Raw genomic sequence first — 24,142 nt, forward strand, 5'->3', positions numbered from 1 at the left:
TGAGTGTGACGTCAAACACACTCAAGTGTTGTAAACCGGTCGCTTATGTGGTTTTTTGATTTGGGTTAGGATGCTGTCTATCGACGGCTCACTAAGAGGGTTTTGAGCAGACAGAGACACATTCAGGCTCGTCATACCCTAAAGAGAGAGCGCTTGGCAGCCACGCTCAGCTTTGCTCTCTCATCCAGCTTCTCCTCGTCCACTGGAAAAACACAAAGGAAAAGAAATGACTCAGAAGTGTTTTCATGAGAATAAACCCAATGACTTTCAGAGGATCACATGTAAAATGCTGAACACATGGTAAAACATTTCACAGGCTATTTTACTTTGTAAACACTGTTTTATAAGGTGCTACAGAAATAAAATTTTAGTTTCTGATTCTTGTCAACAGGCATTAAAATATTTTAAATATAAATCTAAATCACACATACAACTGGAAAGCAAAGCAGTAGCTTAGATCAAAAGCTAAAGTAAACGCGGTTCTATTGCTCTTTAGAAAAATTGAGGTGAGGTACATAAACCTTATCAGCTTGCCATAAAGTCGTCATGAAACTGAAATTACAAACGTTATATTTTTAATATTGTGGTATTTTACAAATGACAATTGTGATAATTTTTTTAAAGGTGCCAAAGAATGCATTGATACAAAAATACATTGTTCTATGATATCTACATAGAAGCTATGTGGCTTTATTAAGTGCAAAAATGATCCAGAAATGTTTTTAGATATCCATTTACAACCCTAGAATTAAAGGGTCTTTATTACCTTTTTTGAAAGGGTCATGAATAATTATGTTGGGCTCTACTTTGATTGGCTGTGTTTTCAGAGCTTATTTCAGTAGCTCTGTGTGTGTGCAAACAGACCCTATATTTGAGCCTGTATCAGACAAAGATACAGATTTTGAGGAATAATTTCTTATTCAGTGTAAGTGGTAAGTTTGTGTTTTACTATGGACCGGCAAACGGAACTGTAACAACAGGAGTAGAACTTCAGCCTAAATGCTAGCATATAGCATTAACTAGCATAAAGCGCTAACTCGGCAGTCAAAACATTGTAATTAATTTAATGTGTAATTTAATGTTGACCGTAACGTTACAGTCGGTGATATGTTGAGATTGGCCTGTTTTTCCAGCGGTCTTATGCATGCACGAGGTTTACATAAAAAGGAGGAAACAATCGTGTTTGAGGCTCACAATATGTCATTACCATGTACAGAACCCTAATTATTCATCTATGCCTAGGTAAATATAGTTTTACATCTACAGCACCCTTAAATTCAAGTGCCCTCATAATCTTTTATCAAAAACTCAAGTCTCCCGTTCTCAAAACGATCTCTCTTTACTTCCGGTCATAGGGTATGGCAGGTGGGCGGCTCTGGGAAAAGACCGCAGTGATTAGTAAATAGCAACAAACATGACCCAACGATTCAATAAATTCTTGATGGACAAATTCCAGCCCTACCATTTTATTCTCAGAAGACGTTTCACTCGGATATACGTCACAGATTGGAAAATAAGACAATCGCTGCTGCCATTTCATTGTGACTTTAAAGGAATAGTTCACCCCAAAATAATAATTTGCCCATATTTCACTTACCCTAAAGCAATCCTAGGTGTATATAACTTTCTTCTTTCAGCCAAACACAGTTAAGAGTTATAGCAAATAATACCATGGCTCTTTTCAGCTTTATAATGGCATTGGATAGTGCCCCATTTTTAAAGCTCCAATAAAGTACATCCATCCATCAAAAACTAATCCATAGACCCCTTCAAGGTTTGTAAACATTGAATGACTATCGGGTGCGCGCACAGCATGGGGTCAAACTGTTCATACCATTTAAGCTTTCTATTTTAATCTAACAGGGCTGAAAAATTATGAAATAAAGTGAGCACTACAAACACAAGCCTCTTTGATCTTTGCATTGTCCCAGTCTGAACGTTTAATTGCTTTCAGCCACAGATGTTGTATTTTTTTGTTTTTGAGATTCTGCAGAAATCCCGAAAAACTTAATGGCAGACCTGGTGCGATTTTCAAAGCCCACGACGCAAGTAGCCATTTAGACGAAACCGAATAACACGCAACTCAATCTGCTGTAATGGCTTTTCTGACCCCGACATGCGCAGTGGGAACCGCCTGTGATGTGAAATGTGAAAGGGTCTATACAGTTACTAAATGTCTTCTGAGGTGAAGCGATGGGTTTTGTAACATTGTTTAAGAGGTCAGCCTTTCGCCTTACTTTAACGCTCTTGTGAACACCCATATGCTTTGCCTCAAAAGAAGACATTTAGTTTTAAATGGATGAATGCGCTCTTTTGGAGCTTTAAGAACTCCCCTCCGCTATGGTACTATCCAGTGCAATTATAATAATAAAGCTGAAAAGAGCAAGGATATTATTTAATATAACTCTGACTGTGTTAGGTTAAAAAATAGGGCTGCACGATAAATCGCATGCTATTGTCACGCAGATCTCGTCAGTAATGCCGGTTCCTTGATTAGTAATAAATCGCCATCAGCTGCTTTCAGATGGAGCGACATTACTAAACAGAGCTGGAGTTCACTGACAAGTGGCGAAATATTGCATACATAATTGCGGATAAATCGCCTGCGATTATGAATGCAAGATTGTCTAGATTTCAGCGAATTATGGCTCTGTGTAATAAATGCCACTCCATCGTAAAGCAGCTGATGGCCATTTATTACTAATCAAGGAACAGTCTTTACTGACGAGATGCGTGTGACAATGGTTTGTGGACAAGTAAAATATGGGCAGATGTTTTGGGGTGAACTAGTGTTGTAGTCAAGACCACCTAAACAGAGACCAAGTCATGACCAGGACCAAAACAGGGCGAGACCGAGACAAGACCAATACTTTAAAGGGTCGAGACCAAGTCAAGTGAACAAAATAAAAGTGAACAAACACTAAAGAGCTGAAATCAACTTAACCATTTATTCTGAACTGTCTTTCCATGGCTTGCCATCCACTTACACAATGCAGGTGTTTTAGTAATAAAATTAGAAAAATTGTCATTGGCAGTAACTTAAACAATGCTTAAACATTGCCAACATCATATGCCAAACCTAAATAAACTGCATAAAATTAATTATAAAAAATAAATTTGTGATGTGCCATCAGTTGTGGTCTTGACCTGTCTTGAAATAAAATTCAGAGTCCTCTTTGTCTGAGACCGAGACGAGACCTTTAAAAGTGACCGGTCTCGAGAACTATAACACTAGGGTGAACTAATGAATATTATTTTGCAAAAAAATTCAGTATGAACTTTTCAGTAACGATCAGTAAAACATTTTTTTAAGTGCCTGAAAATTTCTAAGAGGAGAGGACATACCTCCATAAACATTTCCAAGCCAAATTAGCAGTGTATCCAATGTATTAAATCATGCATTTTATTGTATTTAATTACAAAAAAGAGCCCCAAAAATACAAACACAACTCTGTATAATCCTACAAACAAAAATGTAGGTTTTAAATTTAGTTGACAGTACGTGATCCAAGTATTAAGTGCTCGTTGTTCATCTAAAACAGCATCTAAACCCTACAACAAGCTGATCCTCTATTACACTTTCTATGAAACACTGACTTTCTATATTAAAATATAACAGAGACATCCTTTATCAGATCAAAAATAGCGTTTCCAAAAAGACTTGTGACTTACCCTCAGGGCTCAGTGGTTCAGGGCTTAGACAAGACCTATAGGAAGAAAAAATACAAAACTTAGAAAACAGTTACAATTAAAGTTCAGACTGAGAAATTTACACCAGCAATCTGACAGGTTTGTGATAATATAAGTGCACGAACAAAAGCCACATAAGACAGAAAAGAAGGGGGAAATTGTGAAAATACACAAAGCAGCAGGATTATTTGGTTGGAAAGCGCAAGAATTATTGAAAACAAAGAACCTTTCATAGAAATAACTTAGCAAACCTTTGAATTAGAGTTCACTACACATAAAAACAAACTGTGTGTCAATAATACCATTAAGAGAAACGCTAACTGTAATACAATATTAATGCTTGGGAAATTACAATACCGTTAGAAAAATCTAAATACTAGTCCTCAGAGGTGTCAATCACAAATGTTTTAATGTTATCAGGTTAAACAAAACCATTTTATGTGTTACAGTACATCACGTGTAAGTTGCACTCCAGACTAAAAATCAATCCCATGCATATATCTACCCATAAGGCCTACCGGTCTGTTTGTTTGTGTTCAGTTGTTGTGATTGGCTGAGTTTTAAACCTCTCAGATGTCTTTCTACTTTCAGTGGGACATATATATCTCATAGGTCGACGAGACGACCGATCTCTGCCTCTTTCATTTCTCCAGGGTACATCTGTAACTGCAGGCAGTCCCTTTGCCCTGTTTTGTCACCAAGTATAATTGAACAAAGCAGTGTTTAACACACAAAGATGGATCGATACGAGGGCATAAGAAAGCCAATAATGGATAATGCTGTATATTGTTAAAGCCAAAATGTACAGAATCGTCTTTTTGGCATCCTCAAGGCGTGTTAAGTAAACTACTTAAAATCCTACAAACACCACAAAAGGGATTATTTCAAATTTGCACACAGGTGTAACCAGCTTCTCTCAATCCAGAAAGACAAAGTTACAGTACAAAGCTTAGCCAAGGTAAGACAAACATAGACAAAAGCCATGGTTATTTACAGTATAAGCCGAGCAGCACATATCCAAGGAAAAGACCATAATCCGAATGATTTTCCGAAAGATTAGTCTTTTCATACTCCAAGCATTCGGATTAGATTGTTATGATCGATTAACTCATTCTTCCTCAAAACAAACTTGTTAGACGGGTTAGTAAGCCATTAGGGTAATGTACCACAACCTACAGTTCGGTTTTCCGGGTGCTTGCAACACTTTCCAGGTAGGAGTGGCGGAGCTTGGCCACTGAAACTCTGACATCATTGGACAGATGATCTCCATTGGGCACTTTTTCCTGATGGGCAGCCTCTCTATGGTTTTGATGAGGAGCAGCCTTTTGGACACTTCCAGCATCTGGCATGGAGTGAGGGAGGGGTTTGGATGAACTTTGCCCCCATCCTCCACTGGAGGCTTGTGTAGATGTTTGAAGTGGTGCATAACTTGATCCTTGCTGATGAAAGAGGCTAGCATCAGCCCTCCTTTGGGCTTCTTTAGCTTTTAAATGCATAGACTCTGCAGCCTGAAGTCGGGATACGTGCTCTGTGTAAACACGCGCTCCACGCCTCCCCCTAGGGTCTTCTTCAACACCCTTCCTTTCACGCCCACTGATCCCTGGTTTTGCCTCGGCATATCCACGGCATGGCTCTTCAATGCTTTTTTCCTTCCGTCGAATCTCGGAGGGTAACACAGCCTTCTTGCTGCGCAGGAGACCAATCGCCCTTCCGTCTTGTCGTTCCTCCATTTTGTATTCTGCTTTTTCAAGCACCTCCTGGTTCTCATGTGCAGGTTTAAAACCAGGTTCACAGGCCATAGAGAAGTAAAGATGTCGATCCTCTAGATCTTGATGGGTCAATCGTGTGGCTGGAGTTTCAGTGAATGTGGGAGCGTTTGAATGATATCGAGGGTATGACTGGGGAAACTGGTTGTAAGCAGGACCCTCTGTTTTGGAGCCCAACTTTGGACTCTTGTGAAAAGGCTCCTCGCGGGCAAGTCGCTCCCTAACTCGGATTCTTCAGGAGAAGAGAAAAGAAGTCTCACTTAGAGGAAAATCATTTAATAGTTACTGACCCTGCAAGAAAAGAAGAATTAACGGCCCTGGCTATGAAAATGAGCAATTTTGAAGATATAAAAAAAATCGGTTGATTTTTTCAGTGGTCGACATAATGAGAACCATATGAAAAATTCTGGCATTCACTGTAACAAATCAAGCAGCAACACAAATCAACCATGATATTGAAAACAACTGAACCATACCGAAACAATCTCAGAATAGTTTAAACTCAAGAATAATGGTCAGTCGTTTAGATTAGAAAAGACTCAGCTTCTGGGAGATAAATAAATGTATTGTGTGAAAAGCAGCCTTAAAGGGACACTCCACTTTTTTTTTTAATGCTAATTTTCCAGCTCCCCTAGAGTTAAACATTTGATTTTTACTGTTTTGGAATCCATTCAGCCGATCTCCGGACTGGCAGTACCACTTTTAGCATAGCTTAGCACAATCCATTGAATCTGATTAGATCATTAGCATTGTGCTAAAAAATAACCAAAGAGTTTTTATTTTTCCAATTTAAAAAACTTGACTTTTCTGTAGTTACACTGTGTACTTTATAGTACTTTAGACTGATATGACTAAGAACTATACTCTATTTCTCTATTTCAATGATATTATGCCGCGCCTGAAAATAGTCCCCTTTGTAACTTCAATAGCAGGGGACTTTTTCAGGAGCTGCGTCATATCATTGCGCCTCCTGCAGCCATGTTACAGCAGAAAAGTCGTTGCCAGAATGAGAGTATAGTTCCTAGCCATATCTGCCTAGAAAATCACAACTTTTAATTTTCCGTCTGTCTTGGTACACGATGTAACTAGAGAAAAGTCAAGTTTTAAATAGGAAAAATATAGAAACTCTTTGGGTTTCTTTAGCTCAATGCTAATGGTCTAATCAGAGTCAATGGATTGTGCTAAGCTATGCTAAAAGTGGTACCGCCTGATCCGGAGATCTGATGAATGGATTCCAAAACGGTAAAAATTAAATGTTTAACTCTAGGGGAGCTGGAAAATGAGCCTATTTTCAAAAAAGTGGAGCGTCCCTTTAAACAATAATGTCAAAGCACTTTTTCCTAAAATCTTTTTCATAGCTATGGGCATCCTACTACAGTGTGTTAACCATCAGATTTTACAAAGCTAAACATTTTTTACATACTGGTGAAAGTGGCTGAATTGAAAGTGGTTTGCTGCCAAACTAGCTTACATTGTGATGACTCCATCTTTACATTCAGGTCAGAGTCAGCAGAAAAGTCTAAGCTCTCACAGGGATAGGCAGATTCTCTTATCAGAATCATTTGGAATAAGTGCACTACCAATGCAGTAAAAAGAAAGTGTGTACATTTTCTTTATTAAAATACTTTACCAATTCTAGCTACATATTTGTCAACTAAGGTACCTGGTGCTGACAAAACACTGCCCCCTACCTGTTCGAGCAGCCAGACTAGCCATATATAGCAACAAAGGGAGGGGCAGGACTGTCTGTCTTTAAACGGATAATTCAGCAAAAAGAAAAATTCTGTCATCATTTACTCACGTTCATGTTGTTACAAACCCGTATACATTTAGGGCCCTATAATTTCCGCGATCAAGGAATCGCGGAATTGGCTAATTAACACGGAATCTAGTATTAAGTCGTTTCAGAGCCCCTCCAAAACACTGAAACCATGGCGAAGCGGCTCTCCACGACTCTTGCTTTCGTCAGCGAAAAAATTAAGAAATTCGACGCTAAGCACTTAGTTCCGAGCAGGTCTCACATGACTTTTATGTGACCGGAAAACTGTTATTTTGTAAGTTTTGTCAACACTCTGTTCACGGTGAGCGCAAAGATACATGCACTCTCTCATCCACGTCTGTCTCACTGCACCTCTCACACGTGCACGCGCTCACGCATCTGTCCGAAGTGTGAACACAAATCCTCATGTATTTGTTCAGTTTTATGCATTTCAAGCGAGCTGAGGCAAACTAACTATCCCTCGCATTTAAAATATAATCATCTGCATCATGGCGCCGCTCTCGGTCTCTCTTTCGCTCGCACGTGCAAAGAGCTGCGTGCTCATGCTGTCCTAATTCACTATCCTGTGTATGTTTGTAAAGTTATATGCATTTCAAGCGATTGTGTATAAAATATGGATCGCGTTCCGCTGGATTGATGTGTTTAAGGCACTTCTGAAGGCACCACTGCTTTGACACCTTGTTGAAGCCTCCTGCAACCACACTAAACAATGCATTGAATTGAGTTGTATGTGTGCGCGCGCGTGTATGTGCGTGTGTAAATGCATCTTTTATAGTCATTAAGTAATCCTGTTATCCAGTATTTCCCAAAATCATTTACATTTTAATCATTAACATTAAAGGCACTCTCTTTTTATGACTGAAATAACAGTAAAGGGTAAAAAATATAATTGCCAAAAATTAACTCTTTCCCCGCCATTGACGAGATATCTCGTCAATTAAGAGAAAACGCTTCCCCGCCAATGACGAGATTTTACGTCTTTCCGCAATACCGCTATTATCCACCTTCCGCAACTTTTTAAACCCGGAAGTATTGCCCTATGGCAAGCTGCTGCATGTCCGTGTCTGTTTTAAAGATCGCTCTGAAGGGGATCTGTATGAAAAGTCTGTCAAAAAAATGGAATTATCTCTGCTTTTTGCTCAAAATATGGTGTTTTTGCAAAAACCTACCCATATTCAAAAGCTGATTGCAAAAGAACCACTGAAGGTAGGATGAAACGGTTTTTTTTGTTTGAAAGCAGAGGGTCTGTTCTTTCATTTGGTATATTGTATGTTTATATATTTAAAGAAGAACATTTTCTGGAAGGCATTAAACTTTGGTGAAAATCATGAAAAATGCTGGCGCTGGCTGGCAACTTTTTTTTTAAAAACGCTGGCGGTGAAAGAGTTAAAACGGAATTTGCAAAAATTAAAACGGAGAAAACGGAATTTGGGAAAAAATTAAACGGAATAAAACAGTTTGTGGACCCCATTCACTTTCATAGTAGGAAAAAATAATGAATCAAAATATCTTCCTTTGCGTTCATCAGAACAAAGATATTTATATGGGTTTGTAACAACATGAGTGAATTATGACAGAATTTTTTATTTTTGGGTGTACTATCCCTTTAACTATTCACACAACACTTTTATCCCTGAAAATTTTCGTAAAATTGGCAGAGAGATTCTGAAATTTTTTGCAGAGCTTACATATATAAATAAAAAAGAAAAAACTTTCATCATGCTTTAAAAATACTTAAAAATCTAATCTTTTTAACCTCATCTTGGCAATTTCTTCCTCCTGTTGTCCACTGTCAATAAAAGTCACTTTGTGACCAATTTTTTTGCACCTGCTCTCCAGTGTCAAAGTGTAATGTCCAGCAACTAAGCTGGATTTAAGTCCTAAGTAGTACAAAAAGGTTCAACAACCCAACCATACTGCACCCAACCATGTCCTTTTTCAATTTTCATCCACTTCCCTGACAGCTGCTAAAGGCTGTGTCCTCTGACAAAGAGGAGAGATATTACAAAAAGCAAGATACTTAATAGATTTCTCTTTGGAATAATGCACAAAATATTTCATGATAAGACCACAAATACCAATTAAGTAAATACATACATTTTTAAACTTTTAATGTAAATGAATAAAAAAGTAGATAACAGGATATCATGCTATTGAAACACAGTTAGGGCATCTAGCTGGGTGTCCATCGAAACTTGAAACTAATCTCATTAAAATTTGCAAAAAAACAAACAAATGCGAATTAGGTGCGTTTCCATCAAGTTGTTCAAGCAAATGACAATGGTACTGGTAACCTAGTAACCAACAGTAAATAAAACAAGGCATGCTTAGAAAATGGAGACAGGACTTTAAGGTTTAAAGTTCGCTCCGTCAGAATATATTCAGCAAATGCGTTTTCATCTCTCATTATTCGCATTTACTCTTTTTTGCATAAGTAAAAAACCACCTCCAGCAAGCGTAAAAACTTTTTATGCGAATAAAGGGATTTTTATTCAAAATTTGGCATTTCCATCACTCGTTTCTTATGCGATTCTTCAAAATGCACACAAAATCAGTGTGATGGAAATCCAGCTGTTGACTCAAATAAGCATTATGAGAATAAATAAAAAAGGAAACAGTTACCTATATATTTGATAACGATTATGTAAACACAGTAGTGCATAGTGCAAATAAATCATTATTTCATCCCTCTCTCTACACTTCTGTCTACTGTATGTTTTGTATATCACACTCAGCAGAAACTCTGGCAAGGAACTGAAATCAAACCACAACACACTACTAGAGTCTGAAGGGGTTATGAGAGAAGAAAAAGAAAAAAGCAATGCAAAATGGCAACATAATTTGCCTGTGAAATGACTTCCAGAAAACCTGGCTCTGATGCACTGCATGACTAATGAAGTTATCACACTCTTCATTTGACATACTGAGAAAATGCAGGCCCGATGATTTGGGTTTACATTCATGTCAAGTTTGATGACTCATAGCTCAACATTTTTCTCTTCCAGCACAGTATACAAACTCTAATGAGCTATCCTTGTTTTTACAGAGCCAAAGACTTAAATGCATAAACAATATGAGGATATTAACCGAGGGTAAAATCGCTCACAGACACACACAATCTCACCAGACTGTGACTACTTGCATATTAGAAAAAAACGTGACCCTGCCTGTGAAAACCCAGCTGAACTCATTTTTTGGGGTGATTTACGGTTTTCTACATAATGTAAAGAACATTCGGTAAAAATAAAACCTTGATATCTTTAATATTGACTGAGTAAGGCCACTTCAAAGAATTAAAGGAACACGCCCACATTTTGGGAATTTAGCTTATTCACCATATCCCCCAGAGTTAGATAAGTCCATACGTACCTTTCTCATCTCCATGCGTGCTGTAACTCTGTCTGACGCAGCCCCAGCTAGCTTAGCTTAGCACAAAAACTGGAAGTGAATGGCTCCAGCTAGCATACTGCTCCCAATAAGTGATGAAATAACGCAAACATTTACCTAAAAACAGTGCTTCACCTTCTGACAATATAGTTCCCAGTATGTATACTGTTAAAAGATGGCTGTGTCTCATATGACCTTGTTATTTGTACACGGTGTGACTATACAAATCACAACACATAAATAGGAAAATGTTCGCATTATTTTGTCACTTATTGGGAGCAGTATGCTAGCTGGAGCCATTCACTTCCAGTTTTTGTGCTAAGCTAAGCTGGCGGGGGCTTCGTCCGACAGAGTTACAGCACACACAGAGATGAGAAAGGTATGTATGGACTTATCTAACTCTGGGGGATACGGTGAATAAGCTAAATACCCAAAATGTGGGCGTATTCCTTTAAAGTGAAATCAAACTTGCATGCGCCTAATCTCATAATAAATCATGAGACTTTAGCCTGGATTTCACAGACAGGGTCAAAAATGGCTCAAAAAGTTCAAAAATCAAATTCAAACCAACAGTATTTGTTAACAGCGTGGGATAGGATGGGTGGTAGAAATATGTATGGCTATTTTGTTACTGAGATGATGGGCCCAACTCAAAACCACACCCTTAGCCCTCAAACTTACTAGTATCAAACAACATGGAATGTTAGATTTAATACTCTTTTTTTGTTAGACAAACACCTATGACCTACCGTACAGTAAATTTGTACAGTATAAATGTACTGTACCAAAAGATTGTTTAATCACTGTTAACATTTCATAAATAAATAATAAAACTGCATTTAAAGGTGACATAGAATGATTGAACGGGGTATTTAACCTTGTTCTGTGATGTGACATGTAGACAACATTTTTTTTGTTTGGGTCTGTAATGCCTTAGAAGCTTCCTAAAAACCTCTCTCAGACAGCTCTATTAGGGTGGGGGATTTTAAACAAGTGGTTTTGCACCTATTTGGCTCCCCCTACTGGCTTAACTTGCAATCTCATTACTGATTGGCTGACTTTTCTGCCACTCAAAAAATTTAGCCAATTATTTTAAAGTGGAGGGGCAGTGAGATGCCTGTGATGTCATAAGCATCAGTTTTTCAGTTTGGGCCGTTTTCTTGCTGATATTTCTAAAAGAGGAATTTCTATGAGACTGAGATGTTTAGCATGTCTAGCACTTTTTGTATGTTCGTGAATGCCGGTAGACTACCATTATTCAGCAAAGACAAGGTAAAAATGGTTTTTCATTCTCTGTCCCCTTTAACTATAATCATGAACATCTTTGCATATTACTTATTTTTCTTTATTTGTAATAAGCATTTTTCTGCATACTTCAATTTTGATTCCGCATTGACTTTCTATCAGAATCCCTGGTTAGGAAACCTTGGCCTACATCAAGAAGAGAAAAATCCCAATCCAATTAGTTTTAGTGTCACCTGTGGACTGCTTAATGCATACTGATCACGGCAACGGCAAGCCAGGCTTGAAATCGTCACGACAGCCTGGGACTTTCTGAGTGTCTGGTTTTTAATGGCGTGCTGGAAACCCTACAAATGTACAATTATCTTTTCAGGCAAAAAAATTATATTTCTTAAGACTCCAGAATAGTTAGGCATAGAGATGGTTTGAGATCGGGCCATGAGGTTAGGTGGGACCACCGTTAAGGGAAGGGTGCCAAACACACCCACACATTCCAAAAGTAAGGTACCTGGAAGGCCAGTTGATCGGAGTGAGGGTGTCTCCTTCCGAATCAGTCTGGAGTGACCATTGGCTATGGGAGCTAAATGCATTTAGAAACACCCAAGAGAGTGAACCACTCAATTGTTGAGTTTTTTTTTAACCCAGAGAAAAAAAAATAAGTAGGACATCTGGGCCAAACCATGCAAACTGAGCTGATCTTGCTGGGAATTGAAAGTATGAAAGCCATGTCCTCAAGTGCTCACATTAACAAATCAATCAAGATTTATACTGACATTATGAATGTGCACTGGGTATTTCCTGAATATAATTTTTATCATATTCGCTTATATTATTTCTGGCTTGGCGTGCGATGAATCTTCGCTTTTGGAATTTTATTTCACTTCAATCCTTTGGAATTAAACTGCTTGCCAAATTAAGCAACACGTCTCAATAAAGCTATGACCCATGCCTTAAGGAATCAGCTGCCAAAAAGGACAGTAAAGGTCAAAGCTAATGGACATTGTGTCATATTGTACAAAGCCCACCCATCTTTAGGGAGTTGTAGAAATACTTCTAACAGTATATGAGCCAAACCATTTTCTTTAGGGAAAATACCTGCGAAAGACAAATTCAGGGAAAACCAGGCCAACATTCTTTCCGAAAAGGAAAGGAGAGAAAAGACACAGAGCAATAAAGAGCAACTATGACCACTTCACACATTATGTGCCACACATTCACTGCACCCTTATATTTTTTTAACAAAATTGTCTTTTGTACCTCTTGCATATATACAAGAGCCAATATATGTACATATACACAGTAATGTATAATCTGATCAGACTCACCCTTGTTTGTGTAGGATATTTTGAGATTGTTGCTCAATAAACATGTCACCGGGAGATGCTCCCTGTTTGGGAGATGGCATTGTGACCCTTCTGCCTGCAATGGGTGAGCCGGGAACTCCTACGACCGCTGGGACTCTGGCGGACCCAGACACATCCATATACGTTGCAGATGGGTCAGGTGCAACACCTCCACCTCTATGCAATCTATCCCTTTCTTGTGCCCTCCTTTGATTCTCCAGATTCATCAACCTCTCACGCTCAGAGAGAGAGTCTTTACGTTCCCACGTGAACTCTGGATCTGTGTGGATGTGGGAGCTGGTCTTATCTTCATGAGGACTAGGTGTGTAAGCATTATGCTCCGCCACCTCTTCTCCTTCTGCCTTTGTCCTGCGTTGTCGATCTGAACCGTCAGGCTCTCTGGAGCTTCTGGAGAAGCGAGGTGTGTAGCTGGTGTCCGTTTCTTGATCCAGAGAGATACCGTAACGCTCGGCTAGCTGACGTCGCCGCTCCGCCTTGTAGCGGGCGATGCGTTCGGCCTTAGATTCCAGATCCGGCGCATGAGTGGTGTCAGTGCTGTAGGCAGACTCGGAGTGGACAGTGTGGTCTGTGTTGTGCGTTTTTGAGAAGTTTGGATCGCTTTTGCCATAGTGCTGAAGAGAAACTGTAAGAAAATACTTTGCTGAAGATTCATTTTGCACTGACTAACTTTATTAAATTTTTACTAAACATGTTTATTAATATTTTCAAGGAAGATAATCTAGCCAAAGAGCATTTCTGACCTGAACAGGGGTCACAGGTGTCTGCTGCACGGGTGTATCTTGGAGTGTCCTCCTCTAGCAGCCGATTGGTCACCAGACCAGCACAACTTGGGAGATTTTGGAGAACTTCACTATCAATACCCTCCAGGCGCCTTGCAATACGCTCTTTTCTAGAAACAGAAGTAGTGCAAGTGATTATTCCTTCAAGATCTTAATATGTAAGAAAACAATAATGTTAGCACACAAGTAAGTAATTTTTTTCCTCACCTGTTCATGTCCCAACTCCGACTTGTGCTGATACCCTCAAAACGTTTCCTTAATTCTGAGACTAGAGAAAGACAGACAAAAATGGTGGTATGTTTCAAATATTGAAAACAAAAGCATACGTCATGCACTCCTAACTTTAAAGTATGCAAAAAAGCAAATAAAGTGTTAAAAGTATTGCACCAATACAACACTTAAAAAAAAAGGTGCTTTAACGATACCATAGAAGAACTAAATGGCTACATGAAAAACCTTTAACATCTAAAGAACCTTTTTGTTTCTTCTTAGTGAAAAAGATTATAAGATTAAGATTATAAAATGGTAATAAAATAATTGTTTGTCTTAGATCCTTTGACTGAATGGTTCTTCAAGGAACCAAAAATGGTTCTTATGCCATCGCTGTGAATGAACCTTTTAAGCACCTCTATTTTTAACAGTGATCCAAAGGGGCACCATTTAAAAATACATTTCAGTAAGACAAGAACTGGAATGAGTTATAAAGCATTATCCCAAAATACTAAGAATAACATGGTGAAAGCGTCTCTTTTTGTTTCTTTGAAATCATTACCAAAAATAATTCTGAACATTAGGTCATTGTGTCAGTGTAGACACAATTCCTATTACTGTCTGGGTGACAGAAGCCCAGCATGTTCCTTGAAACTAAAGCTGCTTACACTAAATCCTCAAGTATGACATTAGCTTGGTGAACAACTCGGTTTCCCAAAGGGGCAACCTTATAATCTCTATCGTTAAGCCAAGACGGGAGTGACTTAAACTGCAATTCATCGACTGGCCGCTAAAGGCTGTCTACAAAAGAAAGTCAATCCCCATAGACCCCCATGTTAAAATGCCCAACTTTACAGCAGAAGAAAGTGTTTACAGCCTGGTACAAGGTTTTTGTCTATATAGCTAATTTTGCCCTTCATGACAAATGTGAGGGGGGTGAATATTTTTTAAATCATCCATTTCAATTATATTAAGCCTCAAGGCGGTCACACGAAGGACAAGAAGCGCCGCGCATCTAAAAACAGAACACATTATTTTCTATGAATGTACGCAAACTGGCGGCGAATGTCCGCTGTGACTATGGACGCTGCTCAAATTACATGTCTAAAATTAAATGGCATCATATTTGTTCCAAATCATTCACGATTAACATTGGCTGCTAAAGTATATTTTGCATTTTGAAGTAGACGCTATCTGACTAAGTTTGCGCTATTTTATGTGCACGTCCGGTGTTTGATACCTCGAGTTGCTTCAACTTTTGGCTTCAAAAAAGCTCTTCACAAACCTATGGGGAACGTCACGGACATTACGCCCATATATTTTAAGTCCATAAGTCTATGGTGTTTTCACCATTTACCTAATCACAATTAATATCTCAGTAAGTTATGTCATAATGTACCGTGAAAATTTTAAATCACAAACATGTATGCCACATTGGCTGCTAAATCAACAGTTAACAGCAACACCATATTAGTGAAGTTAAGACTGCCCTATAAACAAAGAAGTGAATGGCGGTTTTAGATAAAAGCACAATAACATTTAAATTTTTCAATTATTTTTAATTAAATGATTTTTTTATTAAATTATTTTAATCTAAGCGGATTACAAACACATTTAAAAACATTCAAAAACAACATTTAATAAACAAGGATAACACTATAGGAAAATGCAGAAAGTGAAAGAAAAGCTAAAAAGCCATTACGACGAAAACACGGCACGGTAGCTGCATATATACAAATGATCTACTGTTAATAATAAGCACACAGATTTATGTTAGTAAAGTTAAAGCATTTTACATTTTTTAAAGAAATCCATTTTTAAAAAATAATAATGTATTAATGTCCGAATTAATTTAAAGAACAATATAGAATCATACAAAGAGCAAAAACATTATTTTGTAGCTCACCAGAATTCAGATGGTCCTGTGAGAGCTGCATATAATCACATTTACCCATTTTCTGAACTCACTTGCTTTAACAGATTCTTTGCTCTTTCTTACACACAACTATCCTATTTTGAGAGCCAATAAACAAGACTACTTGCTCAAAAACAGGTGGTCATCAGCAGCCCAACCCCCCATTACCCCATGTGTCTAAGACCCATCAAAACAACGTGACTGAGACAACACACCGTCCTGGACAACAACTTTATAGGTAAAGTGAAAATGCAGATCAAGGAATGGTGGATACCATTATACTGTGTTACCTTCCTTATAGCAGTCAGGTCGTCAATACCCGAAATAACACACCTCTAAAGGGCACCATATATACAGTGTTACCTTTCTTTTAGCAGTCATAATGTCAATAATCTGAGAAAGCACACCTCTGAGGATAACAGACTTGTTTAAAGGAATAACAGGTTTGACATCAAAGTGACAATTAAGTGTCCTCTATTGTACTAAGCATAGAGTACAACCTGTACAGCAAGATACTTAAAGCGACACTTCACCCATTTGCATGAAGCTTTGTATAGTTAGAACCCCAGTCATGCTTTTTGAATGGTCGTGCATCATTTCCTCAGTTGCTGCTGAGACAGGAGAAATACAGATTTCAGTGTTGCACTTCCTTCTTTCAATGATGTAAAAATCATCATTTTGCATCATTGAAAGAAGGAAGACCAATATCTTTGTTGAGGGGGGTGAGACTGCAAACACTCCTTTTCTCGGTCAAATAGGCACCAAATTCTAAAAGTATGTTACATTTCAACTACAAATATGACACACTTTCAATAAAGATTAATGTTTCTACGGGTGAAATGCTCCTTTAAACATCTAATACTACTTAATAAGAAATCAGCAGATGTCAATTCATTGATACATGGTTGTACTGACTACTGGTATAGTGACAATCAAACAAACAATCTAATCTGTGTGTATTTATTATTTTCTACATAGTTTTTGAAATTATGTACATATTGTATATAACACTTACCTTTGGGTGTATTTGTCAATAGACTGACATCTAATTCTTTGTTGCTGTTGGTTCCCTCGCCCTTTTCCTCAAACGAAAACTCTTTGTGGAAGCTGTACAAACAGTAACTGCCTTTAATTTTTTAAAGAGATAGTTCGGCCAAAAATGATATTAAACCCATGATTTACTCACCCCCAAGCTGTCCGAGTTGAATATGTCCATCGTTTTTCAGACAAACACATTTTCGGATATTTTGGAAAATGTTTTAGATCTTTCAGTTGATTAAATGTAATGTTACGGGGTCCACTCATAGTCCACGACCTTCAAGTCCAAAAAAAGTGCGTCCATCCTTCACAAATTAAATCCAAACGGCTCCAGGATGAAAACAAAGGTCTTCTGAGGGTAATCCGCGCGGTGTTGTTGTAGAAATATCCATATTTAAAACTTTATTAACCAAAATAAATACCTTCCAGTAGCGCCGCCATCTTAGACTCCTCTGTATTCAGGAGAGAGTATTGGCGTAGTGTACGCACTTTTCTAAGTGACGTATGACAAATTCGGAGGGCGGGGGGCACAGAGCAGCAGCAGAGTAGCCTCCGTAGGCTGCGTAAGCTCTCATCCTGAATGCGGACGCGACTAACATGGCGGCGCTACCGGAAGGTATTTATTTTCGTTAATAAAGTTTTAAATATGGATATTTCTACAACAACACCGCGCGGATTACCCTCAGATGACCTTTGTTTATCATCCTGGATCGTTTGGATTTAATTTGTGAAGAATGGACGCACTTTTTTTGGACTTGAAGGTCGTGGACTATGGGTGGACCCCGTAACATTACATTTAATCAACTGAAAGATCTAAAACATTTTCTAAAATATCCGAAAATGTGTTTGTCTGAAAAACGATGGACATTTGCAACTCGGACAGCTTGGGGGGTGAGTAAATCATGGGTTTAATATCATTTTTGGTCGAACTATCCCTTTAATATATGTTGTGCATGGGTCATATGCTGGGAACAGGCTCAAAAAATATATAAATATAAGAAGCACTGATGATCTCTTTCTTTACTGGAAAAAATAACCATGTTCTGAAATATTTTCTTGACAGCAAAAATGGTCACAGCATAGTCATCTAAAATCTAAAATTGGCATAAAGCATGCTGGACATATATCACACATTTTTTAAAGTAAAGCAAATCCCAAATATAAAAAGTAAGACTATATCTGAAAGTAATGCAAGAGGTGAAGCTACTATGATTCAATAAATCAACAAGAATGATTCAATGAGTCAAACACAATGAGGTTTGAAAAAATTACGGCTTATGATAAACATTTAACATTATAAAAAGACTTATAACTTAAAATCCTAGGTTTTTCCAATCTGAATAAATACATCGTAATGAATTATTTATTACATTAAATCTTACCTAAGAGCTCTCCGTTGTAGTTTGGTCTTGCTGACTTTAGTGGCTGTTTCTCCTGTGGACACAGAAGACAGCACAGACTTCAGATTACCAAAACTCCTGCTGGTGACAGTACAGATCAGTTGCATGTGTGAAAGGCCGTAAACAATAGAATCCATTTCAACACACAGTACAGCTCAGTCTATAGATGAAAAGACTTATGTATGTACAGTACACACGGGTACATCTGAATGCACAAAGCTGTCTGTCTGGGCTTATGTGCTGTTTCAATGAGGTTAGGTTTTAGTCAAAGTGAACACCATATAATAGACAATCTCAGTACCCGTTTCTTATCTACATCCAGTACATTTTGCATGCCACACATGGTTACATTAAGAAAAACCACCCGAGTACCAACATTATCAAGAACACGGATGGATGAATAACCAAGCAAAAAAGAGAGAGAAAGATGAAAGAAAGAACAAGAAAGTTCATTTGTTTGGTGTGTTTATAAACATAGGTCATGCTGTTTCAACTTCAACTTCACCGATGTGAGTAATGTTAATGAAACCACTAATGCTGGTATTGTTATTCTGTATGGAATCAATTCTCTGCATAAGCACATGGAGATCTGACATACGAGCCTCACAGTGGGAACGAAGGAGACCATGTGTTTTCACTTTACCCACTATAGATCAATAGCCTTACCACACCTACATGCAAACAGACACACACACATTTTTTCAACATTCAGAGTCTTAATAATCTACAAGATTCGGTTTAGATGTCATAACTTTCCTCTCTTTACACAAACATAATGTGAGAAGAGAGAGTGAGTGAACCAATTGAGATACTTTGTTTTGTTACTGGGAAAGTTTTCACAGCTGGAACGAGTATCTGTTAAAAACATTCCTCACTGCCTAAAATCACAACGCCAGTGGACAAGGCGACATCAGTTGGCGGGAGCATGGAATTTTGGAAACACTTAGGAAAAATAAGTGGTGGAATAAATTAATTTTGCTGCAATGCCAAAAATCTTAATAAAAGATATTTTTTAACTCATCCTTGCTGTAGCATCGGCTGTTTAAATGTAAAGTGAATTTACAGCATATTCCCATGGACCGCAATTCCTTAAAGGAATTTTTTGAAAATAGGCTAATTTTCCAGCTCCCCTAGTTAAACAATTGAGTTTTACCATTTTGGAATCGATTCAGCCAATCTCTGGGTCTGGCGGTACCACTTTTAAAGGATAATTCCAGTATTTAACACTTTGAGTCTCATTTCTGGTTTGTTTTGGATGAACTACAGTGATGGACACAAAAATTTTGACAATGGGTCGTTTCTTGACTTTTTGACTCGTTTAGAAGCGTCTCTTGACTGCTTCAGAATGGAAGTCAATGACCATGCACAAACATGTCATTAAAACAACACTTAACGTTAATTTTCAAAACTGTACTACTCACAGAGTGGTTTGTGGTGTTCGTTGATGATTAAAAACAAATATATCGGCGCAATGTATGATTTCAATCCGTGTTATTTGCTATAATGGAACTATTTTTTCAGATACCTCACAACCACGTGTATACTTCCGCTCTATATTTGAGTCTGAAGCGTTAGCACACTCCCGACCACTTGATGGCGACAACCCCTTTGCCATACAAGTACGCTCGGTGTCAAGCGTATAGACAGTCACAATCGAGCTCAACTTCAAACCTAAGGCTGGTCACTGAGCCATCAAATATGGGAACAATTTCTTCTGAGAGAAACCGAGCGAAAAAACTACAACATGTAAACAGACCCCTTTTCTGTTTCCCGGCGGGGGAGTGATATATCAGCGAGCAATGAGTCTTCCAAGAGAAGTCAATGGAATTTTACAAAATCCCAAATAAAACACGACAGAAACTGTATTTCGTTACACAACTTGTTTTTAATGATCAACGAAAACACCACGAACCACTCGGTGAGTAGCGCAGTTTTGAAAATGAACGTTAGGTGTTGTTTTAATGACATGTTTGTGCATCATTGACTTCCATTCTGAAGCAGTCAAGAGACGCTTCTAAACGAGTCAAGTCGTCAAGACACAACCCATTGTCAAAATGTCAGTGTCCATCACTGTAGTTCATCCAAAACAAACCAGAAATGAGACTCAAAGTGTTAAATACCGGAATTATCCTTTAACATAGCTTAGCATAATCCATTGAATCTTATTAGACCATTAGCCTTGCGCTAAAAAAATAACCAAAGAGTTTCAAAGTTTTTCCTTCTTAAAACTTGACTCTTCTATAGTTACATTGTGTTCTGGCATAATAATCAAGAAACTTTGGTGCTGTGCCATGGGTGCAGCAGGTGCAATGATATTAGGTAGCTTTCAATGTGACCGGCACTAAGTTTGTGTAGTTGCAGATTTGCAGTCAGGACTAATTTTAGGCACTGCGTAATATCATTGCGCCTGCTGCGTCGATGGTAGGGCAGCAAAGTTCCTTGATTATTACGACGGAATGAGAGTATAGTTCCTAGCCAAACTGGTCTAGAAAATCGCAACTTTTAATTTTCTGTCGGTCTTAGTACACGATTTAACTACAGAAGAGTTTTCAAAGTTTTAAATAGAAAAAAATATCGAAATTTCCGAGCGCGATGCTAATGGTCTAATCAATTTAATGAAATATGCAAAGTTATTCTAAAAGTTGTACCGGCAGACCCGAAGATCGGCTGAATTGATTCCAAAACGGTAAAACGCAGATGTTTATCTCTAGGGGAGCTGAAAAATGACCCCATTTTCAAAAAAAGTGGATTGACCCTTTAATTCTGGTACCTTTAGAATAATGTTAAACTTATCTAAACTATAGAATAGCACAAAGTAACTGTAACTGGGAATTATGGTATGACTAAAGACTAATTTTCTATTAATTTTAATTAACTAAAATAAATTAAACTACACTTATTTCAACATCTTTGAAGTAGTCACCATACCAGATTTGTTAATGTATTTTTGGCATTTTACCAACCAGATTCCTGAGGTTTCACTCTGAGATGGGTTTTAAAAAACAGTTTTGAAGGAATTCCTGTATTCTGGGCTCTTATTGGCTTTTCTACATTATTCAGGCTAAGTCATGCATTTCAAAAACTGACACAATTATAAATAATACAATTAAACCTTTTTTTAAATCATAAGAACATTTTAAGACAAGTGACCCTAAACATTTGACGTCAAAGGTTTCCTAAATAGATACCTAGTAGTAAAAACTTTCTTTGTAGTGCTAATGACAGTAATGTAGTGTTTCCTATAGGCTGCAACAACACCACAGAACCACTACGCAAACAAAGCAAGCAATGCAGATAAACTCGATCGATCGCTAAAATTACCCTGTGGTATAATAAGCTCTATCATTATGTGTATTGCATGGTTTTGTTTACAGCACTTGTTAACAGACATGCATACAGTACAGATCCAGGATATCTCTGTTGTGCTAGTTGGCTCTGTGCCCTTTAATGCACAGATGCTAATCAGATGCAGTCAAGTGTGACATTTGCAGAACGTCAAAGGGCAAATGTGTTATTCCACAGCCCATGACACACCAACATACCTCATCATAACATTGAGGCTGATGATCACACAACTCTAACATTTGCTCGGGTTTATTCCCCATTACACACACCTGTTTTCTAACAAATAACGCAGGTGAGATAAACTTGCATGCCTGTAGGGTTAAGTTGTTGATTTTTGCCCTTAGTAAGGGTACAAGCACTTAAAAGTTGCTAGGGAGAAGATTCAAGGCAAGCTATGGCTTGTCCTGCCATACAATGAGATCATAAAACTGATACGATTTGTTTTGTACAGGTTTTTTGCCTCACATAACACTTGTTTTGCTTGTGAAGGCACATTTACTGGATAAAGGCAATGAATGGCAAACTGCAGTGAGAGCTTTATTACAGTCAGCAAGAAATAACAGCTAGTTTATTGGCTACTCACACACTAAAGAAATACAACTTGTTAACTAATGCAGGAAATAATGGGGCTAAATTAGCAACCATGTGTTATTGTCTCAGCTAATAAAGGATTAGTCTTTGAGAGTAATAGGATTAGCCTGAATGAACTCAGGAAGTGTGCCATCATGCATACCTACCCTATCACTCACAATATGTCGTGTTCCTGAAGCTCAAGTAGTAGTAGATGACTTTAGAAATGCGGAAAATCATGGGTTTAAATCCCAGGGACTGAAAACTGTATATTTTGGATTTGCACTTTTGGAAAAAATTGAGGGAGATCATAAGAGTCTTTATCTACATAGCTGTGCCCGGTTGCATGAAAGTCCTTAAGCTAAGAAATCCCTTAAATATAAGGTTAACTTAAGGGTACCCTTAATAAAAAATGGGTTGCAAGAAAAACCCTTAAGTGAACCTTAAGGCTGTCAATAAGTATTTACCCTTGAATGCTAAAGTATTACCTTATGTTCTGCTATGCGTTGCTACAAAGTCCTTAAGTCCCATTTTCCCTTAAAAACTTAAGGGACTAAAACAGGTCCCTTAACGTCACACGCGATGGCTGATTTTATGTTTTTTTTAAGAAAATGAAGCACAAACGCGCATTTCTAACAATCGAAATAATCCCTAGAGAAAAGTGATGCGCATTTATCAGAAGAATGGCGGTTTGATCGTCCGTCAAAATAAAGTGTTTCCAGTTTGAATTACTTTGAGTATTCATGCATGCGGCACTTTACAGTCTGTTATTTGCGATGTTTCATTGTACACAAATTCGCCGTCTGTTGAGCTGCGTGCGTTGATTTGTTTACACTGTGAGATTTTGTAACCGTAGCAACTGCTTCTCCGCTGCCGTGTTTTGGCAGAGACTATCGTAAAATACTTAGTATCAACACTTAGGTAAGGGTGACAGTTAAGACCTTTGTTGCAACGCTCTTAAATAAATCCCTTACCTCAGGGATTTTTTCTCCCTCAGGGAAACCCTCACTTAAGGAGTTTCATGCAACCGGGCACTGATGTCTACACACAAAGTAAATCAGGTGAGCGCAAACCTAAGCCATAAGTGTGTCAATTTAACTATTTAAGCCTTTTTGAAAACTTATAAAACAAACAAAAAAACCACTTGGATATCACACAGTACAGGTCCAATATGAAAAATCGAATTTAATTTGAATGAAAACTGTAAACTCCAATGAATCTAATTGCAACAATGAATGTCTAAAAGCACTTGATGGACAAACATGTATACGCACCTGCTATAAATGCACAAATAAACAAAAAAATGACTTGGATATCACACAGTACAGGTCCAATATGAAAAATCGAATTCAATTTGAATGAAAACTATAAACTCCAATGAATCTAATTGCAACAATGAATGTCTAAAAGCACTTGATGGACAAACATGTATACGCACCTGCTATAAATGCACAAAAACACCATAAAACCGAGAAAAACAGAACTAAACACAAAGGATAAATGGAAAAGCATGTTCTGTTGCGCAAGTGCACAGACCAAAACAAAGCCATTAAAAAGCAATATACCAAAAAATAACTGCAGGTCCCACAAAACTCTCTTAAACTGACTAACAGACAAAAGCATCATTTCAACTTCTGAAACATTTAAAATATCCCA

General features: G+C 37.9%; 1 protein-coding gene across 23 annotated transcripts in view; it reads right to left on the bottom strand.

Annotated features, from left to right (window-relative positions):
• Window positions 1-24,142, bottom strand: part of svila (supervillin a) — a 100,677-nt gene that overhangs the window by 40,797 nt on the left and 35,738 nt on the right. For 17 of the 23 annotated variants that reach the window (XR_010521248.2, XM_065242328.2, XM_073815608.1 and 14 more), the window contains exons 2-11: window positions 18,554-18,605; window positions 17,149-17,240; window positions 14,216-14,276; window positions 13,970-14,118; window positions 13,191-13,851; window positions 12,374-12,445; window positions 4,867-5,688; window positions 4,209-4,376; window positions 3,673-3,707; window positions 138-202 (exon numbers count right to left, since the gene is read on the bottom strand). Coding sequence is in view for 22 of the 23 variants with exons in the window: in XM_073815608.1 (XP_073671709.1) it covers window positions 138-202; window positions 3,673-3,707; window positions 4,209-4,376; window positions 4,867-5,688; window positions 12,374-12,445; window positions 13,191-13,851; window positions 13,970-14,118; window positions 14,216-14,276; window positions 17,149-17,240; window positions 18,554-18,605 (2,177 nt within the window). In the remaining variant the exon portion in view is untranslated. The remainder of the gene's footprint in view (window positions 1-137; window positions 203-3,672; window positions 3,708-4,208; window positions 4,377-4,866; window positions 5,689-12,373; window positions 12,446-13,190; window positions 13,852-13,969; window positions 14,119-14,215; window positions 14,277-17,148; window positions 17,241-18,553; window positions 18,606-24,142) is intronic. The other 6 variants (XM_065242321.2, XM_065242335.2, XM_065242331.2 and 3 more) reach the window with 4 other exon arrangements.

Source organism: Paramisgurnus dabryanus, chromosome 1, assembly GCF_030506205.2.
Source record: "Paramisgurnus dabryanus chromosome 1, PD_genome_1.1, whole genome shotgun sequence".
NCBI lineage: Eukaryota > Metazoa > Chordata > Actinopteri > Cypriniformes > Cobitidae > Paramisgurnus > Paramisgurnus dabryanus.